The 20,849-nt window shown below is 45.9% G+C and overlaps 1 protein-coding gene across 1 annotated transcript in view; it reads right to left on the bottom strand.

Moving 5' to 3' along the window:
* LOC124596503 overlaps nt 1–20,849 on the bottom strand; it is a 174,087-nt gene that overhangs the window by 73,400 nt on the left and 79,838 nt on the right. Inside the window, exon 4 of the mRNA XM_047135661.1 lies at nt 6,130–6,415. Coding sequence (XP_046991617.1) covers nt 6,130–6,415 — 286 coding nt within the window. The remainder of the gene's footprint in view (nt 1–6,129; nt 6,416–20,849) is intronic.

Raw genomic sequence — 20,849 nt, 5'->3', positions numbered from 1 at the left:
CATCCTAGGATTAATAACAGAATCCCAGTACATGGAGGCATGGGACAAAATTTTTTGCTTCATCGAACAATATTTTGTGTTTGTTCGTGAGGCTGTGCTGCGTAATTGCCGATTTCTCCAGTTCTCAATTTTTAATATGGTGTTGGTGTTCTGCACAGCGGTCAGAAACAGTACAAATTGTCTGACCTATATGATTGCTTCCACACTCACAGGGGATATTATAAACTCCAGGGACCCTGAGGCAGAGATTGTCCTTAACGGGGTGCATCATCTCCTCCATTTTCTTAGGAGGACGAAAAATCTGTCTCGTACCCTGTCTACCCAGGACTCTTCCTATTTTGCTGGAAATCACGCCACAGAAAGGAAGAACCACAATCGGTGTTTCATCCTGTGAGTGTGCAGCATTTTCATGTTTCCTTTTTTGGAGAACGCTGCCTTTATATCGCATGCACCATAGCCACTCTTTCAGAACACATACTTCAAATGGTTAATCTCGGACCTTACGTGGTTCTTGTAGAAACAGTTTTTGCTCTATATACCAACGTGTTCAAAATGGCTATCTTCTAAGCAGGATGATTGAAATACTCACTGTACATTCAGGTATAAATCGATATGCGTCGGCCTACGTTATACACCGATTTCATGTTCTACTTCATGTTCTACTAACAGTCATTGGATCTCTACCAACGCGAGCAGCAATGTCCTGATAGGCTACAATCCGACCTTTATCGAAGTCAGAAACATGATGGCACGCATTTCTCCTCCTTACACGAGGCATCACCACAACGTTTCACCAGGCAATGCCGGTCAACTGCTGTTTGTGTATGAGAAATCTGTTGGAAACTTTCCTCATGTCAGCACGTTGTAGGTGTCGCCACTGGAGCCAACCTTGTGTGAATGCTCTGAAAAGCTAACCATTTGCATATCACAGCATCTTCATCATGTCTGTTAAATTTTGCATCTGTAGCACCTCGCCTTCGTGGTGTAGCAATTTTAATGACTAGTAGTGTAATATTCTCTCACTCCAATAAAACAAATCCCTTTTTTATATTTTGTTAGTCTTTTATACATTTTTTCATATTACATTACTTTTCTTAAAGACTACAAATGATATGCACTAACATTGTACTCATCAAGACAAGAGGAACTACTACACAAAAATTGTTAGCACCTGTAACAACGCGGCCATGTATGCTGACCAGAGAACCGAACTCTTGTCAAGTAAGGGACAACCAAGTACTCTGACCGTACTTGCGCAGCGACAGTAATGTGTTGCTGCTATAATGCAATGCAGACACGAATGGGGCAAAAGCGTTCCCACAAGTTTCAAGATGCCTGTACACACGAAGAATGCCCGATGTGGGACTGCATCTTTTTCCACGTGAAAAGTTTTGTTTTCTCAACTGCATATTTTTAGTTAATCTATGGGTCCAAATGTATTAGCAGAAAAAGAGAAGAATACCAGTTTCTGCACTAGATGAGGGGGGGGGGGGGGGGGGGGGGGGGGGGGGGGGAAGAAAATTTTCAAAGTTTGTAACGATGTCCTCTCCAGAAATTGGGACTTTCTATTTCTATGGGTTGTAATACTGCCACAAGCAATCGTAGAAGAGGCCTATGGCTGTTTGATTTACATGCTCATATGACCATATACTAGTCCTGAGATACACAAACTAACTGCCCTAAGAAATGCAGCTTTTTTCAACTTTTGTTGGTTAAAATTAAAACAAAAAACCATGAAAGCACTGCTGTAATGCCAACATGATGAGTTGTGAAGTTTTGTAAGCATAGAAAATTTTATACATTGTATCGGAGTGAATAAGCCTTTTCATAGTTTATTTCTTTTCCTTCACTTTCACAAGTATTAATGTGGAGTTATTTGCCAGTTATTTTTGTTGATTTTCAACAGCATTTCAGTTCAGCTTCTTAAATTTTCATTTTCAACCAAACATTATGGATTATGAATAAATTTTTCTGTGAATATTTTCTGGTTGGTGGTGTAACACGTGATTCTTAGGAACAACAAGTTCCAGTTTTATCCCTTCAGACAGGCAACTGATATTTGTGAGAAGTGAAAACATTACTTAGATAGTTATTAAATACAGAACATTCCACTGTGTGCACTCATTTTATGTCCATGCAGACGAAGTCACATCAGTTTCAGACATTGGCAAAGCATAACAGAAAATAAAACACTACTCCTGTTGTGGTGGACCACTCATTCTTTGGAAGCTGTAGCTCAGCAATGCCTCGCAGATTGAGGAGCAGAAAGACTTGCACAAGAATGTATACAATAGTAAACAACTGAAAAATCATTATAAGAACACAGTCTCCTCCCTCCCCCCACCCCTCCACACACACACACACACACACACACACACACACACACACACACACACACACACACACACACCTCCCCTCTCGTTAATGTCTAAGCAACATGTGTAAGTTTTAGTCTGTTGCGAGTTATGAAATAAGACAGATCTGTTCACCCATTATTCTCACTGAAGTTGTCCATGAAAAACAGTGCAGGTGTAATACAGAAGAGTTGACACAAAACTGTTTATGTCATTTAGTAGTTTGGACAGACTAAAGATCTCTCTCCGCAGCCATAGGTCCAACAACAGAACCGTGCCACTGCACAGCAAGACCACAAAAGTAACTTTGAGAAAGCGATCTGAAAGTATTTACCAGGTAAAGCTGACATGTACAGCAGTATGGAGCTGTAAGTTCAACCTCAGGAACACTACAGGCTTCAGTTTAAAACTCACTGAATACCTTTAATTTAATAATATAAGGATGGAAATTCAGATTACCAAATCATAAACATGGGTGTATATATATATATATATATATATATATATATATATATATACATATACAAACAAAGATGATGTGACTTACCAAATTAAAGTGCTGGCAGGTCGACAGACACACAAACATACACACAAAATTCAAGCTTTCACAACAAACTGTTGCCTCATCAGGAAAGAGGGAAGGAGAGGGAAAGACGAAAGGATGTGGGTTTTAAGGGAGAGGGTAAGGAGTCATTCCAATCCCGGGAGCGGAAAGACTTACCTTAGGGGGAAAAAAGGACGGGTATACACTCGCGCGCACACACACACATATCCATCCACACATATACAGACATAAGCAGACATATTTAAAGACAAAGAGTTTGGGCAGAGATGTCAGTCGAGGCAGAAGTGCAGAGGCAAAGATGTTGTTGAATGACAAGTGAGGTATGAGTGGAGGCAACTTGAAATTAGCGGAGATTGAGGCCTGGTGGATAACGGGAAGAGAGGATATATTGGAGAGCAAGTTCCCATCTCCGGAGTTCGGATAGGTTGGTGTTAGTGGGAAGTATCCAGATAACCCGGACGGTGTAACACTGTGCCAAGATGTGCTGGCCGTGCACCAAGGCATGTTTAGCCACAGGGTGATCCTCATTACCAACAAACACTGTCTGCCTGTGTCCATTCATGCGAATGGACAGTTTGTTGCTGGTCATTCCAACATAGAATGCGTCACAGTGTAGGCAGGTCAGTTGGTAGATCACGTGGGTGCTTTCACACGTGGCTCTGCCTTTGATCGTGTACACCTTCCGGGTTACAGGACTGGAGTAGGTGGTGGTGGTGGTGGGAGGGTGCATGGGACAGGTTTTACACCGGGGGTGGTTACAAGGGTAGGAGCCAGAGGGTAGGGAAGGTGGTTTGGGGATTTCATAGGGATGAACTAACAGGTTACGAAGGTTAGGTGGACGGCGGAAAGACAATCTTGGTGGAGTGGGGAGGATTTCATGAAGGATGGATCTCATTTCAGGGCAGGATTTGAGGAAGTCGTATCCCTGCTGGAGAGTCACATTCAGAATCTGATCCAGCCCCGGAAAGTATCCTGTCACAAGTGGGGCACTTTTGTGGTTCTTCTGTGGGAGGTTCTGGGTTTGAGAGGATGAGGAAGTGGCTCTGGTTATTTGCTTCTGTACCAGGTCGGGAGGGTAGTTGCGGGATGCGAAAGCTGTTGTCAGGTTGTTGGTGTAATGCATATATATTAGTTGAAATATGCTTACTGTTTAGGTAGTAGTCACCTACCTTAAAAATATTACACACGCAACCACCGGTCAGTTGAGATATGAGATTCCTGTACTTCACATTAAACTTGGTTCTCAAGGCACAACACATTTTCAAAATTATTAAATTGGTAACACCTCAACTAGCAGTGAATGCTGATGATTAATCAGGTCATTTTGTGAGTTCCAGAGTCCCTCCTGAGGTATGGTGTGGCTCCAGTGGCGCACACACACAGTAAAGTGGAACTGCAGGCAATGAGACATGGCTGCCAGCCACAACCCGCTGTGTGACATGTTGAAGTTATTGGAGAAACAATATTCACTGCATTCTGTAATAGTCCAAGAGATGTTAGGAGCTCGAGAAGAGCTCAATTTGTGTATGTCTCGTGAATGCTGTTAGGTTTGGAGACATGACCTTCATCTGAATTATTGTGTTTGTCCCAAAAGTTTCACGGATAAAATTCTCCGGTGAACCAACCGGGCTAGAGCGATGCAGTTTTCAGCAGTGGTGGTGGTGGTGGTGGTGGTGGTGGTGGTCAGGGATCTCCACTAACAAATGCAACTCAGCTCAGTCAGATCCAGACAGTGACAGAATGAGGATCACCTTCCGTGCACAGTGCGTTTTGGTGACTCATTGAGACATGACAATTAATTGAGTGACAATACATGCTCGAGTTTTGTCTTCAACCAAAAAATTTAGCTCCGAGACAGAGTGCCCAATTCGGGAAGCCTTCAGGGAAGGAAGCCATGTCCCGACTGAATTCACGAGTGGCCCGAGATGTTCTAGAAGGTCCGAGAAAATGTCAGCGACAAGTACTTCAAGTGATATCGCTGACATCCCAAATACACAAAAACGTGGATAAAATGGAAACAGTTTTGAACAGGGGCAGAGACCCAAATGTGTGATAGCACAGAATTGTAATATGCTGAAACCTAACATTTATCACATTTGGAGACAAATTAGGGATGAGAAAGGTGTGCATGAAGATTGTCCCAAAGGCTCTGTGCTCTCAGAACAGAAGAAATCCACATGCTGAAGTACAGCAAGTTGACCAAAAACAAAAAACAAAAAAACTGACACTATTTTTTTTAGAGAGCATACTTATAGATGACAAGATGTGGATTTCCAAGTATGATCCCAAATAGGTCATCAGAGGGGGTATAGAACTCTTCGATGCATTGCCTTGAGGAGGTTCCCGATGACAGCTTCCGGGAAGCCTGTAAAGACTGGGCGAGCCAACAGGAAAGATGTACAGATACAGAAGGAATGAAGATTTTTAAGGTGTTGCACATTAAAGAAGCAATGTCTTTAAAAAATACATTGGAGTTAGCGAGAAGTAGTGACACTCCAAATTTTAACCGACAGATTCCCAAAATACAATACTGAGGTACGGTGTGTTAATTTCACATCAAAAACAGAAGACTTTTCTCAAGGTTTTGATACGATGAACATGGAGCCTTGCACCACCTCCATACTGTGATATTAACCACATTTCTGGCCATTTTAGGATGCAGCTTTTACCAGCATGATTTACATGCTTGGTGGTGGTGGTGGTGGTGGTGGTGGTGGTCAGGGATCTCCACTAACAAATGCAGCTCAGCTCAGTCAGATCCAGACAGTGACAGAATGAGGATCACCTTCCGTGCACAGTGCACTTTGGTGTACTAATTTCATTCCCCTATCGACAGCCACCAGAATATTCTTGAAGAGTGATTGTGAGTGCTTATCTGACAGTCGACACTGCCCTGCCAAAGGGCAGCAGCAACACAGCTCAAAATATTTGCCAGGAAATTTTTTTACTGAAACAAGCTTACTAACTTCACAACAGTGCATTCTATCTCTGCTTTGTGAAAATAACAACTCAGCATTACAATCACTGGATGAACGCTCTCCTCGTCAACAATACAATTTGATAAAAAACTATTATATATGCCACTTGCTTACACCACAATTTTTTAATGATTTATGACACCATTGACACTACACACCATGCACATTGTTGTCATGTCATCCATTATTATTAAAACTGTATATCTAGGACTGATAAACCTTCTTTACTTACCTCATCCGAGATGAAAATATCTGCTAAAAAGCTGGATTTCTCATGTACTGTCATGTACGAAAATATTCCGTTCAGCACTCTAACTGTTGCTTCACTATCAGCAGCCTCCTTCAGTCGGTAAAGCTCCCGTAACTGGTCATGTGTCACTGTCACAAGTAATGAAGTATCTTCCACAGCACCATTCTGGCAATGATTTATCAACAAATTAACCAGTCTTTGCAAAAAATTCTTTTCCATTCCATTTCTTTCACTCGGGCAGTTTTTACACGTCTTAGAGCGTTCTTTCCTGTAACAGGATAAAAAATTTAGAAGCTTGGGAATCCAACAGGTTCACTCACCGACAAAAACCTGGAACCTCTGTCACAACTCACAGGAACTGAATCCAAATTGACTGCTCAATGGGATGGGGCAATAAACTTGCCAGCCTCTTAATTCAGAGTCTAGCTGGCAATCTGCACTGCTTTGTAGAAGAATTTTTGTATTCCGTTCAAGCTGTCGTCCAAGTACGTGCTCGTGGTTTAGCGGTAAACAGCTTGCAGTGTAAATGCAAAGCCTTGTGCTTTGAACCATTTGTTGCATAATTTTTTTATACCCTATTTTTTCTGCAAGCGCAAAGAATCTCCTGTGGAACTACAATCACAATTACTTTTCTTTCCATCACAAAAGTAGTAGAACAGCCATCAAAAAATATTTTCACAACAGCTGGACATCTATCTCACAACATCGTCTTTGGGAGTTTACAATTATGCAGGGCTCCAGCCGACAGCTGCAAGCCACCAGTAACCACTAACGTGTCTCCTCCACGTCCTCGTGAATGCCTGCGTTCTGTAGTAGCTTCTGCTGTCCTCACTTTAGCGAGCATTCAGTTATTTATTGTCATTGTCCATATTTCCAGAGAAAATGTCTTCTACAAACTGAGTGAATACTGGGCTGCGCACATTCAATGGAAATGCCACCAGAGTTCGATTGCCGCAAATGGAGTTACGAAAATATCGAGCTGACAAAGTAATATTACAGCTGTTCAGCTACACTTATTGAAAATGAGATTTTTATGCTGCTTAACACAGAAAAATGGAATAACTTCTTGGCTATGAATGACAATTACTGAAAATTGATATATAGGAATGGCAAAGTACACTGGTGTAGTTTTTCTACTTCTGTCTTATGTTCAATGAAGTTGCAAATAGCTGAAACTAAATTCAGGTTATTAAACTTATCTGAAAGATTATTTTCGCATTCTGCACTATGTAATTTTTCACTTATTTATGAATACTCAATATGACTGATTACTGTGCACCACTGAACAATGTAAGTTCTCACCCACTTGCACACTAGTTAGCTTTTTAAAAGATTTTTCATTTTTACTCTTATGGTCTTTAGTCCTAAGAATGGTTTGACACACTTCACTGTATCCTGCTCGACTCTCAACCTCCAGTTAACTTCAGCTACTTACTTCCATTTGAACATGCTTACTGTGCTCGTCCCTCAGCTTCCTCACCTGCTCACACACACTATCTAGCTCACTCACTCACTCACTCATTCACTCACTCATTCACTCCCCTCCTTACCAAACTAAACACCCATTCACACATCACAATGTGTCCCATCACCCGAGCCCCTTTTTTCAGTCAGACTGTGGCATACATTTCTTTTTCCCCTAAATCGGATACAGAACCTCCTCAGTTAATCTACCAAAATAACCCTCAGCATTCTTTAGTAGGACCACAAAAAGCTTCTCATTTCTTGTCGGAATTGCTTACCGTCCGTCTTTCACTCTGTTACGAGGCTACACTCCAGACAAACACATTCAGAAAACACTTCCCAACATTTAAATTTATATTTTATGCTAACAAATTCCCCTTTCTCTGAAATGCTTTTTGTGCTACCCTTTACCACTGTCGAGGCTTTTGCACTCACTTACTTGACGTATCACCTGACAGCTTTCGTCTCGGGATCTTAGACTGAAATTTAATGTATTTTCTGATATTTTGTCAGCATTAACGGCTGGCACTGTAAGGTTTCTCCTCCACAAACAGTGGTGACCTGGTATCTCCTGCAGCTGGAGGCTATACGCGCCAGTCACACTGACACCCGCGAGCATTTCGCCGGCCGTTATCGCCGTGGCTCCCCCTCCTCACTACCTGCGTCACGGGAATCTGTGGTCTCTCCACCTCGAGGCTTTCATCTTACTTGTCAAACCTGTTGTAATGTTTGTGAATTTCTATAGCTTTCCCAAACAAGTGAACACTCTAGCTCTTCTCTGCAGCAAGAATCTCTATTCGTCAAATTTTATTATGTGGTCGGTCTCTCTCGGGGTGTGCTTCACCGGGCACAATTTCTTCACCTGTCCTGGCCTGCAATACTGCTTTTGTCGGGTGATGCTGGTATCCCCGGACCATCCATTTGTTCAGACACTGGCTTTTCCGTACATAGAACGTATGTGGCATATTCCCAGCATTACGACTGGGGTCCTTTTTGCCATTTGCCTATCATTCCGTTCGACTGTTCTCCCTAGTCCTTTGCTGTCTCTCACAGAATTACAATATAAATGGCAAAACCCAATTTATTTCATACTCCTGAACTTTAACTCCTATAACTGCAATATATTTTTGTACACGTGGTAAATAATCTTTTGCTCCCACTATTTTATCGCTACTGTCTTCAGATAGTGAATGAGTATATTCCACTCAACAATGTCAAAATCTCTCTCTACACATACAAATGCTAGTAACTTAGGCTTGCCTTTCTTTAGCCTATCTTAAGATAAGTCACAGGGTCAGTACTGCCTCACATGTTCTTTCATTTCTCCACAACCCAACTGATCATACCTGAGGGAGCGTGTTTGTCTTTTTTTTTTTTTTTTTTTTTGTGTTGTTTTAGGGCGCAAAACTTCTATGGTCATTAGCGCCCAGCCCGTGACGTAGGAAACAGGAAAAAAACGAAATTTAAAATCAGCAGCAATGGGAACAAAGTCATAAAATTTGAGAAACTAAAAGCAGAAGGAATGCTTAAAATTCCACTATAGAAAGGGGTTGGTTGTCCCCAAAAAAAGCTTCAAATGACTGACGTCATTTTCCTGTCACTAATAAACTGTAGAACGCGGTCAGCTGAGCGCGTGTCATCTGCTAAAATCGACGATAGATCAGGCGATAGCTGTAGATGGGAGCGTAACGGATTAAAATAGGGGCATTCAATTAAAAGGTGTCTGACCGTCCACAGCTGAGAGCAGTGGGGACAGAGTGGGGGAGGATCACCGCTTAAAAGATGTCGATGGCTAAAAAGACAGTGCCCTATCCGGAGTCTAGCTAAAATTACCTCCTCCCGACGACGCGTTCGGGAGGAAGAGGTCCAAGCGCAAGGAAGGGCTTTCACTTCCCGCAATTTATTATGGGGAAGTGTTGACCAATGCACATGCCATAAATGAGCAACTTTGCGACATAAACCGCTCTGTAGATCGGTAAACGGAAGAGACTGAATAGCTGGCCGAGGAAGAGAGACTGCAGCCTTGGCCGCTATATCGGCCGCCTCATTCCCACAGATACCAGCGTGTCCCGGGAGCCAGAGGAACGCCACTGAGACGCCCCCTAAGTGGAGCAAGCGCAGACAGTCCTGAATCCGGTGGACCAGAGGGTGCACAGGGTAAAGAGCTTGGAGACTTAGGAGAGAGCTGAGAGAATCTGAGCAGATTACGTACTGTATCCGCTGATGGCGGCGGATGTAGTGGACAGCCTGGAGAACAGCGTAAAGCTCCGCAGTATAAACCGAACACTGGTCGGGAAGCCGAAAGTGATTTGGGGTGTCGCCAACAATATAGGCACTCCCTACACCTAACGATGTTTTCGAGCCGTCGGTGTAAATAAATGTGGCTTCAGTCATTTGTGCACATAGAGCAGCAAATGCCCGACGGTAAACAAGTGACATAGGTCTCTGAGCAAGTCGATCCGGGGACGGAGCCAAGGCGGTGCTGTACCCCAAGTTGTCAAGAAGGTTTTAGGAAAGCGGAAGGAAAGAGAATGGAGCAGTTGACGGAAGCGGACTCTCGGGGGTAGTAGGGAGGAGGAGCGGCCTGCATACCCGACATCAAAGGAGGCGTCGAAAAAAAGGTCATGGGCTGGATTAGCAGGCATGGAAGACAGATGGCTAGCATAACGACTCAGAAGGACTGCCCGCCGATTGGACAGCGGAGGTTCAGCAGTCTCAGCATAAAGGCTTTCCACAGGGCTGGTGTAAAAAGCTCCAGACACTAAACGTAATCCACGGTGGTGGATAGAGTCAAGACGTCGAAGAATAGACGGCCGAGCAGAGGAGTAGACTATGCTTCCATAACCCAATTTCGAGCGCACTAAGGCGTGATAGAGGCGGAGGAGGACTACTCGGTCCGCTCCCCAGGAGGTACCATTCAGGACACGGAGGGTGTTAAGGGAACGCAGACAGCGAGCCGAAAGATAGGAAACGTGGGAGGACCAGCACAGTTTTCTGTCAAACATAAGACCCAAGAATTTAGCGACGTCGGAAAACTGAAGGTTGACAGGACCTAGATGTAAGGAGGGCGGAAGAAACTCCTTACGTCGCCAAAAATTAACACAAACGGTCTTACTGGGTGAGAAACGGAAGCCGGTTTCGATGCTCCACGAGTGGAGGCGATCGAGACATCCTTGAAGACGTCTTTCAAGAAGGCTTGTCCGTTGAGAGCTGTAGTAGATCGCAAAATCGTCCACAAAGAGGGAGCCCGAGACATCAGGAAGGAGACAATCCATAATTGGATTAATGGCGATGGCAAACAGTACAACACTCAGCACGGAGCCCTGGGGTACCCCGTTTTCTTGGGAGAAAGTACGGGAGAGAGTAGTGTTCACCCGCACCCTAAATGTGCGCTCTGCCATAAATTCGTGAAGAAAAAGGGGCAGCCGGCCTCGAAAGCCCCAAGAGAACAGTGTGCGGAGGATGCCTGTCCTCCAACAGGTATCGTATGCTCTCTCCAGATCAAAAAATATTGCTACCGTTTGGCGTTTCCGGAGAAAATTGTTCATGATATAAGTGGAGAGAGCAACAAGATGGTCAACGGCAGAACGATGCTTTCGGAATCCGCATTGGGCTGGTTTTAAAAGACTGCGGGATTCCAGCCACCAAGCTAAACTGTAATTCACCATACGCTCCAAAACCTTACAGACACTACTCTTGAGAGAAATGGGGCGATAGCTAGAGGGGAGATGTTTGTCCTTTCCAGGTTTCGGAACGGGAACGACAATAGCTTCCCGCCATCGCCTGGGAAAGGTACTGTCGGTCCAAATTCGATTATAAAGGCGAAGTAGGTAACGCAGGCTATGGGTTGATAAATGCAGCAACATTTGGACATGGATACCATCCGGTCCTGGGGCGGAGGAGCGAGAAGAAGAGAGGGCATGTTGGAGTTCCCGCATCGAAAAAACAGTATTGTAGCTTTCGTGATTTTGAGAGGAGAAAGCAAGATGTCGCACTTCCGCTGCACGTTTCTTCGGGAGAAACGCTGGCGGGTAATTTGAAGAGTTCGAAATCTCAGCAAAGTGCTGACCCAATGAGTTAGATATTGCGACGGGGTCCATTAAGGTATCATGCGCGACAGTGAGCCCAGAGACCGGGGAGAAACTAGGCGCGCCTGAGAACCGTCGAAGCCGACTCCAAACTTCCAAGGAGGGAGTGAAGGTGTTAAATGAGCTAATAAAGAATTTCCAGCTTGCCTTCTTGCTATCGCGGATGACGCGACGGCATCGCGCACGGAGCTGCTTATATCGGATACAGTTGGCCAAAGTTGGATGGTGACGGAAATTGCGAAGAGCACGTCGCCGCTCACGTTTTGCGTCACGGTATGCCTCGTTCCACCAAGGAACTGGGGGGCGCCGGGGCAATTCGGAGGTGCATGGTATTGAATGTTCCGCAGCTGTGAGAATAACGTCGGTAACATGTGTGACCTGATCGTCGACGCTGGGAAAGCGACGGTCATCGAATGTCGCTAGAGATGAAAAAAGTGTCCAATCGGCTTGGGCAAACTTCCAGCGTCGCGAGTGCATATATGGCAGTTGAGGCTGCAGTCTAAGAACACATGGAAAGTGGTCACTCGACTGTGTATCATCAAGGGCGAACCATTCGAAGCGCTGAGCTAGCGGAACAGTACCGACCGCAAGGTCCAAATGAGATAAATTTGTCGTGGAGGCAGACAAAAATGTGGGGACCCCAGTGTTGAGGCAGACTAGATCCGCTTGGTGGAAGACTTCTAGCAATAGTGAGCCACGTGGACAAGGATGTGGAGATCCCCAAAGCGGGTGGTGGGCATTGAAGTCCCCAACCAGCAAATAGGGGGGTGGAAGCTGACCAAGAAGATGAAGGAGATCAGCTCGTGCCATTGGTGTGGACGATGGAATGTATACCGTACAAAGAGAGAACGTGTATCCAGAAAGGGAAAGACGGACGGTGACAGCTTGGAAGGAACTGTTTAAGGGGATTGGGTGATAATGGAGAGTATCATGGAGCAGAATCATGAGTCCTCCATGGGCTGGAGTGCCTTCAACAGAGGGGAGGTCATATCGGACGGACTGAAAATGAGGGAGAACAAAGCGGTCATGGGGACGCAGCTTTGTTTCCTGAAGACAGAAGATGACCGGCGAGTAGGATCGTAAGAGGATCGACAATTCATCCCGATTGGCTCGAATGCCGCGGATATTCCAGTGGATAATGGACATAGGGTGAACAGAAAATGGAGGAACGTGACCAAGGGTGCTGTCAACTCAACGACTGCTCAGAGCTTGCGACCGACAGCATGGAATGGCATTCAGTCGACGGCAGAAGATCCTGATCCATAGGTTGGTCAGGAGCAGCTCCTGCCACCAACGATCGGCCAGTTGACCGGCCACCAGCAGTGCGCCTCGGCGACACAGAAGATGGCCGAGGGCGATTTCCGCCAGGTGGTGCTGTAGATGGGACACGCCTTGGCGGAGGAGAGGAACTGTTTCTTCGTAGCCTTCTTGGAAGTATGATGTTTAGATGAAGGAGGAACCGATGGTTGTGAAGTTGCGGTACGTAAAAACTCTTCGCGAGGATGCTCTTTTTTCGAAGACTTGGCGTCAGACTTTTGGGTTCGAGATTTAGCAGAACCCGACGAAGGGTGAGCCATAGAGTGGGCAGGCGAAAGTGGTGAGGTTGAACGGGCGATCTTTGCACTGGCCGATCTGACGACCGTGGTACTAAAGGTGAGGTCGCAAGTCTGCGTGGCCGCCTCCTTTGTTGGCCGAGGAGAAGCAAGGACAGTGCTGTATTTTCCTTTCTGAGGCACGGTGGGCTCGACTGGCGAGTAACTTTCGAGCAGCAAAGGTCGACACCTTTTCCTTCACTCTTATTTCCTGGATGAGCTTTTCGTCCTTAAAAACGGGGCAATCTCGAGAGGAAGCAGCGTGGTCACCCATACAGTTGATGCAGCGAGGGGATGGAGGTGGACAAGCACCCTCATGGGCATCCTTGCCACATGTAACACATTTGGCCGGATTGGAAGAGGACTGGCTGGTGTGATTGAACCGCTGGCATCGATAGCAACGCGTAGGGTCTGGTACATAAGGGCAAACGGAAATTATCTCATAGCCTGCTTTGATTTTTGATGGGAGTTGAACTTTGTCAAATGTCAAGAAGACAGTGCGGGTTGGAATGATGTTCGAGTCAACCCTTTTCATAACCCGATGAACAGCCGTGACGCCCTGGTCAGACAGGTAGTGCTGAATTTCTTTGTCAGACAATCCATCGAGGGAGCGTGTATAAACGACTCCACACGAGGAATTTAAGGTACGGTGCGGTTCCACCCGGACAGGGAAAGTGTGGAGCAGAGAAGTACGCAGCAATTTTTGAGCCTGGAGGGCACTGTGTGTTTCTAACAACAGGGTACCATTCCGTAATCTGGAACAAGACTTTACAGGACCCGCAATTGCGTCGACACCTTTCTGAATAATGGAAGGGTTGACCGTGGAAAAGTCGTGACCTTCGTCAGACCGAGAAACAACAAAGAACTGTGGCAACGATGGAAGAACCGTCTGTGGCTGAGACTCAGTGAACTTACGTTTGTGAGCAGACATAGTGGAAGGTGAGGAAACCATTGTGGAAGAATCCCCTATGATTACCGGCGTCTCCGATGGCGCGCTCCTCCCTTGTGGGGGCCCTCACCGAGGGCACACCTGCCTTAGGTGACTGTTCACACCTCAGGTCACACCTCCCGACAAACGGACGGAGGGACCAATCGGCATTTTCGGAAGGTATCAGCTCGGGTAATCACCCCTCCCTGGGCCTGGCCGTTACCAGGGGGTACGTACGTGTCCTACCTGTCTACCCGGGGCGGGGAATTACGCGTTACCCCGTCACCGGCTACGCATGGAAGTGCGTGGGTCGGCCTTCAGACACGCACAGGGAGGAAAAAAGAGAAAGGGAAAGGAAAGAAGAGGGGGTCTCAAACGCCGCAGCGGAGAAAAGGGCAAGGAGAAGAGGGAAGGAAAAGAGAAGGACAGAGGAAGGACGAGGACTTGCAAGTGTAGAAAGCAAGGAATGTGGAACAGTTTCGAGCTCTGTCTCCGGACGTAGGCACAAACCATACTCCCAGAGGGGGAGAAAGGGAAGGAAAGAGCCAGAGGTGAGGGGGGGGGGGGGCAAAGATGGGGGACGGGGAGGGATGCGGAAAGGGAAGGGAAGGTATGCAGCCCGGAAAGGAAGGAGGGCCACATTAGCTCGGGGTCCCGTGCTCGCTACGCACGTGTCCACAAAAGAGTTGTGGACCCCCTGGGGGGGAGGGAGTGTTCTATCAGTTTTTCCAATGTTCTGCAAATTATTTGCATCAATATTTTTCAAGCATGAGTTATTAAACTGATATTTCAGTAATAGTTGCATCTGTCAGTGCCTGTTTTCTTTGGAATTAGCATTACAACATTTTTCCTGAATGTCTGGGTGTATTTCACCTGTCTCATACCTTGCATACCAGATAGAATACGCTTATCGTGGCTGCCTTTCCCAAGGATCTCAGTACTACAGAAGAAATATTGTCTAAATCATGGTCCTGTTTCAACTTAGGTCTCTCAGTGATCTGTGTTGTTGTTACAGCACTACCTGCATCTCCCATCTTATCTTCATCTACTTCACCTTCCCTTTCTATTCCATTTTTCCCTCCTATTTGTGGAAGTCAAAAATCTGACATCCTATCTGTATCGCCTGTGACTGCATGCTGCACATTATTAATTATCTCAATTATAGACATTTTACATAGAAACTCAAAAACATTTAATAGCTTAACAATTGTCAAAATTAGAGCAGTAGCAGATACACTGCCTGTGAGAGACGGGAACAGCGCAGCCTGCAGTGACGGCAGCTGGCTGATAGCTTTACCACAAGAATGTGTGTGAGTGGATCTGCTGTTACTGACATTTGAGGGAAGTAGACTGTTATTGTGCTTCTACAAGGCACTCACTATTAAAAAACACACAAAATGCAATGTAAAAAAATTATGCAAATGCTTGCCTCCAAATGTGATGCTTTAGGTTCATGCTGCAAGCTGTTTATCACTTTACCACCAGCATATACTGCAAATGTTGGTCGGTCAGTTTGAACGAGGGGGGCAGGGGGAGATGTACACCACAATAACAGGAGAAAGGAAGAACCAGAAGAATGACAGAAGGACAACCAACATTATTATTAATGAAACAGGAAAAGAAAACCACAGAGAGAAGCAAGGAACAGGTAGAAGGGGGTAAAAACAAGAGCAGATGACCACGGCTGGCTGACCACGAGAATAAAGAGGAAAAGCCAGCCACTCTGCGACACATTAAAACATCCACCCTAAAAGCATTAGAGTGGAGAACACAAACAGACAAGAGACATGTACTAAAACTTATAAGGAATGGTAAGACCCACCGTCATGTATAAAACGTAAAACTAAATTAGCCGATGAGGTGCTGTCAGCTAAACGAGTAAGGTAACTGAAGAACCCGCTGTGGAACAGCCAAAGAAGGACAGCTCACCAAGATATGGGTCACTGTCAGCTGGGCACCGCATCAACACTGAGGTGGGTCATCGTGGCGCAGGAGGTAGCAGTGTGTCGCTGAAGTGTGGCCAGTGCTGAGCCAGCAGAGAATCACACAGTCCATGCGAGAGGCCCGCATGGAGGACTGCCACACATTCGTAGTTTCCTTAACAGCACACAGTTTGTTGTGTGTGCTGAGGTTATGCCAATTTCATCTCCCAAAGCCGGAAAACCTTGCGGCACAATACTAAACACAGGTCAGTTGCAGTGAAGCAGATCTCCATAAGCGGTTTACACATAGCCTGTTTGGCCAGCCTGTTGGCAAGTTCATTGCCTGGGAGTCTGACGTGACCTGGGGTCCAAACAAACACCACTGAATGACTGGACCATTCCAGGGCGTAGATGGACTCCCGGATGGTAGCTACCAAAGGTAGATGATGGTAGCACTGGTCGATAGCTTATAGGCTGCTCAAGGAGTCTGTACACAAAAGAAACAACTCCCGAGAGCATGAACAGATGTGCTCAAGAGCACGAGATACAGCCGCCAGTTCGGCCGAGAAAATACTGCAGCCATCGGGCAAGGAAATACGTTCAATACATCCTCCACGGACATATGCGAAGCCGACATGAGTATCAGCCATCAAGCCGTTGGTGTAAACCACTTTGTGGCATCTGTACACGTCAAGAATAAGGAGGAAGTGGCAGAGGAGAGCAGCAGAGAGCGGCGGGGTAACTGAGTACTTAGGGCCACGTGGAAGGTCCAAGCCGCAGCCTAGGTGTACACCGTGGAGATGTACATGAATGGACCTCAAGTATAGGTGGTAAGGGCAAGGACTCCAGTTCAGGAAGAAGAGATCAGACACAAACTGCAATTTGAAGCCCTGACCTGGGCCACCGATGCTGGATATGAACCGCCATTGGGGGGGAAAGGAGATTGTGATTTGGATGGGCAGGAGAACTATGAACATGTGCAACACGGAGGGACTACGGCCTCCACAAGGACGCTGGTAACCGGACTCATCCAACAAGCTCCTGTTGCAAGGCGAACACCAGTGGTGCACTGGGTTGAGTAAACTCAACACTGAGGGTGCCACCAAACCATAAACCAGACTAACAGTCTAGACAGGATAGACCAAAGGCTCTGTAGAGCTGCAGCAGTGTATAGCGATCTGCACCCCAGTTGGTGTTGCTCAGACAGCAGAGGGCATTGAGGTGCTGCCAGCACTTCCGCTTAAGCTGACGAAGGTGAGAAAGGTGAGAAAGCCAAGTCAATCAGGCGTAAAAACCCTGTCCTAAGAAGCAATGTGTCTCCACTACAGTGAGTGGATCGTCATTAACGTGAAGTTCTGGTTCCGGGTGAATGGTACAATGCCAACAGAAGTGCACGACACACAACTTTGCAGTCAAAATCTGGAAACGGTGCGTTAGAGCCCGAGACAGCACCTTGTGGATGGCTCCCTTTAGGCGCTGCTCAGCAACACCAGTACTGGTGGAGCAGTACGAAATGCAGAAGTCTTCTGCATACAGAGAGGCTGAGACAGACAGCCCTACAGCTGCTGCTACACCATTAATGGCCAGTAAAAATAGAGACACACTCAATACAGAGCCCTGCGGGACCCCTTCTCCTGAATATGGAGGGGAATTATGAGAGGCACCAACTTGGACATGAAGCAACAGAAAATTTTGGATAAAAATTGGAGTGGGCATCAGAGACCCCACTCGTATAATGTAGCAAGGATATGATGTCGCCAGGTCGAGTCGTATGCTTTAGATAAGTCAAAAAAGATGGCAACCAGGTGTTGGCATATGGGAAAGGCTGTTCGGATAGCAGACTCGAGGGACAGTGGTAGAGCACTGACTTGGAGCCAGCAGGCCATGTGACTCCAGGACCCAACCTAGCCGCCAACATACAATACGTTCCAAAAACATTGGTGAGGCTGATGGGCTGATAGCTATCCACATCAAGCGGGTTTTTACCAGGTTTGAGCACCGGAATGATGGTGCTCTCCCGCCACTGTGACGGAAAGACGCCATCACACCACATCCAGTTGAAGATCACGAGATGTCGCCTATAGTCAGTCGAGATATGCTTAATAATATGTCTGTAGATCCGATTTGGCCAGGAGCTGTGTCAGGGCAATGTACACGGGCACTGAGGAGCTCCCACTCTGTAAATGGGGCGTTATAGAGTTCACTGTGGCGTTTAGTGAACGGGAGGACTTTCCCTTCCAGCTGCCGTTTGAGAGTGCGAAAGGCTGGGGCGGTAATTCTCCAATGCAAAGGCTCAAGCCTAGAGCTCAACAAAGTGCTCGGCAATCGCATTTGCATCTGTAGATAACACCATTTATTTTAACTCCGGAAACTCCTGTTGGGGTCTGGTACCCAAAAACACGTTCGATCTTCGACCAGACTTTGGAATGTGACATGTGGCACCCAATGGTCATGACATATCTCTCCCAACACTCCTGTTTCTGTCGTTTGCCAAGTTGGCAAATGCGGGCATGGAGCCGTTTGATGGCTACGTGGTGCTCCAGGGAAGGGTGCTCCTTTTGAGCTCGCTTACACTCCTTTTTCAGGCGAGCACCGAGGGACTGCCTTACGCCTCAGGCACCTTAAAGAGCAAGTGATCGTGTTTTCTGCTGCAGAAACAATTTTAGTCACCTGCTCAACCATCACATCGATGTTACCCTGTGGGGGGAGATTCAGCAATGACAGCAGAGGTAAAGGCTTCCCAGTCTGCCTTGTTTAAAGCCCATCTGGGCAGGTGTCCATGGACCTTATGCCGGAGCAGTGACAGGAAGATGTGCAAGTGGTCATTACCACGCAGGTCGTCATGTGCTCTCCAATGGATAGACGGGGGAAGTCCTGGCCTGCAAATTGATAAATCAATGGTCGAGTAACTACAGTGAGCCACACTGAAATGTGTGGCTGCCTCAGTATTTAAGAGGCAGAAGTTAAACTGAGAAAGTAAAGTTTTGAAATCTCTGCTTCGACCAGTAAGCACGGTGCCACCCCACAAGGGGTTTGTTGTTGTGGTCTTCAGTCCTGAGACTGGTTTGATGCAGCTCTCCATGCTACTCTATCCTGTGCAAGCTTTTTCATCTCCCAGTACCTACTGCAACCTACATCCTTCTGAATCTGCTTAGTGTATTCATCTCTTGGTCTCCCTCTACGATTTTTACCCTCCACGCTGCCCTCCAATACTAAATTGGTGATCCCTTGATGCCTCAGAACATGTCCTACCAACCGATCCCTTCTTCTGGTCAAGTTGTGCCACAAACTTCTCTTCTCCCCAATCCTATTCAATACTTCCTCATTAGTTATGTGTTCTACCCATCTAATCTTCAGCATTCTTCTGTAGCACCACATTTCGAAAGCTTCTATTCTCTTCTTGTCCAAACTATTTATCGTCCATGTTTCACTTCCATACATGGCTACACTCCATACGAATACTTTCAGAAATGACTTCCTGACACTTAAATCAATACTGGATGTTAACAAATTCCTCTTCTTCAGAAACGCTTTCCTTGCCATTGCCAGCCTACATTTTATATCCTCTCTACTTCGACCATCATCAGTTATTTTGCTCCCCAAATAGCGAAACTCCTTTACTACTTTAAGTGCCTCATTTCCTAATCTAATTCCCTCAGCATCACCTGACTTAATTAGACTACATTCCATTACTCTCGTTTTGCTTTTGTTGATGTTCATCTTATATCCTCCTTTCAAGACACTGTCCATTCCATTCAACTGCTCTTCCAAGTCCTTTGCTGTCTCTGACAGAATTACAATGTCATCGGCGAACCTCAAAGTTTTTATTTCTTCTCCATGAATTTTAATACCTACCCCGAATTTTTCTTTTGTTTCCTTTACTGCTTGCTCAATATACAGATTGAACAACATCGGGGAGAGGCTACAACCCTGTCTTACTCCCTTCCCAACCACTGCTTCCCTTTCATGTCCCTCGACTCTTATAACTGCCATCTGGTTTCTGTACAAATTGTAAATAGCCTTTCGCTCCCTGTATTTTACCCCTGCCACCTTTAGAATTTGAAAGAGAGTATTCCAGTCAACATTGTCAAAAGCTTTCTCTAAGTCTACAAATGCTAGAAACGTAGGTTTGCCTTTCCTTAATCTTTCTTCTAAGATAAGTCGTAAGGTCAGTATTGCCTCACGTGTTCCAGTGTTTCTACGGAATCCAAACTGATCTTCCCCGAGGTTGGCTTCTACTAGTTTTTCCATTCGTCTGTAAAGAATTCGTGTTAGTATTTTGCAGCTGTGACTTATTAAGCTGATAGTTCGGTAATTTTCACATCTGTCAACACCTGCTTTCTTCGGGATTGGAATTATTATATTCTTCTTGAAGTCTGAGGGTATTTCGCCTGTTTCATACATCTTGCTCACCAGATGGTAGAGTTTTGTCAGGACTGGCTCTCCCACGGCCGTCAGTAGTTCCAATGGAATATTGTCTACTCCGGGGGCCTTGTTTCGACTCAGGTCCTTCAGTGCTCTGTCAAACTCTTCACGCAGTATCGTATCTCCCATTTCATCTTCATCTACATCCTCTTCCATTTCCATAATATTGTCCTCAAGTACATCGCCCTTGTATAGACCCTCTATATACTCCTTCCACCTTTCTGCTTTCCCTTCTTTGCTTAGAACTGGGTTTCCATCTGAGCTCTTGATATTCATACAAGTC

The sequence above is a fragment of the Schistocerca americana genome, chromosome 2 (assembly GCF_021461395.2).
Source record: "Schistocerca americana isolate TAMUIC-IGC-003095 chromosome 2, iqSchAmer2.1, whole genome shotgun sequence".
Lineage (NCBI taxonomy): Eukaryota > Metazoa > Arthropoda > Insecta > Orthoptera > Acrididae > Schistocerca > Schistocerca americana.
Note: the sequence above shows the minus strand (reverse complement) of the source record. Positions and strands in the feature narration are given on the sequence as shown.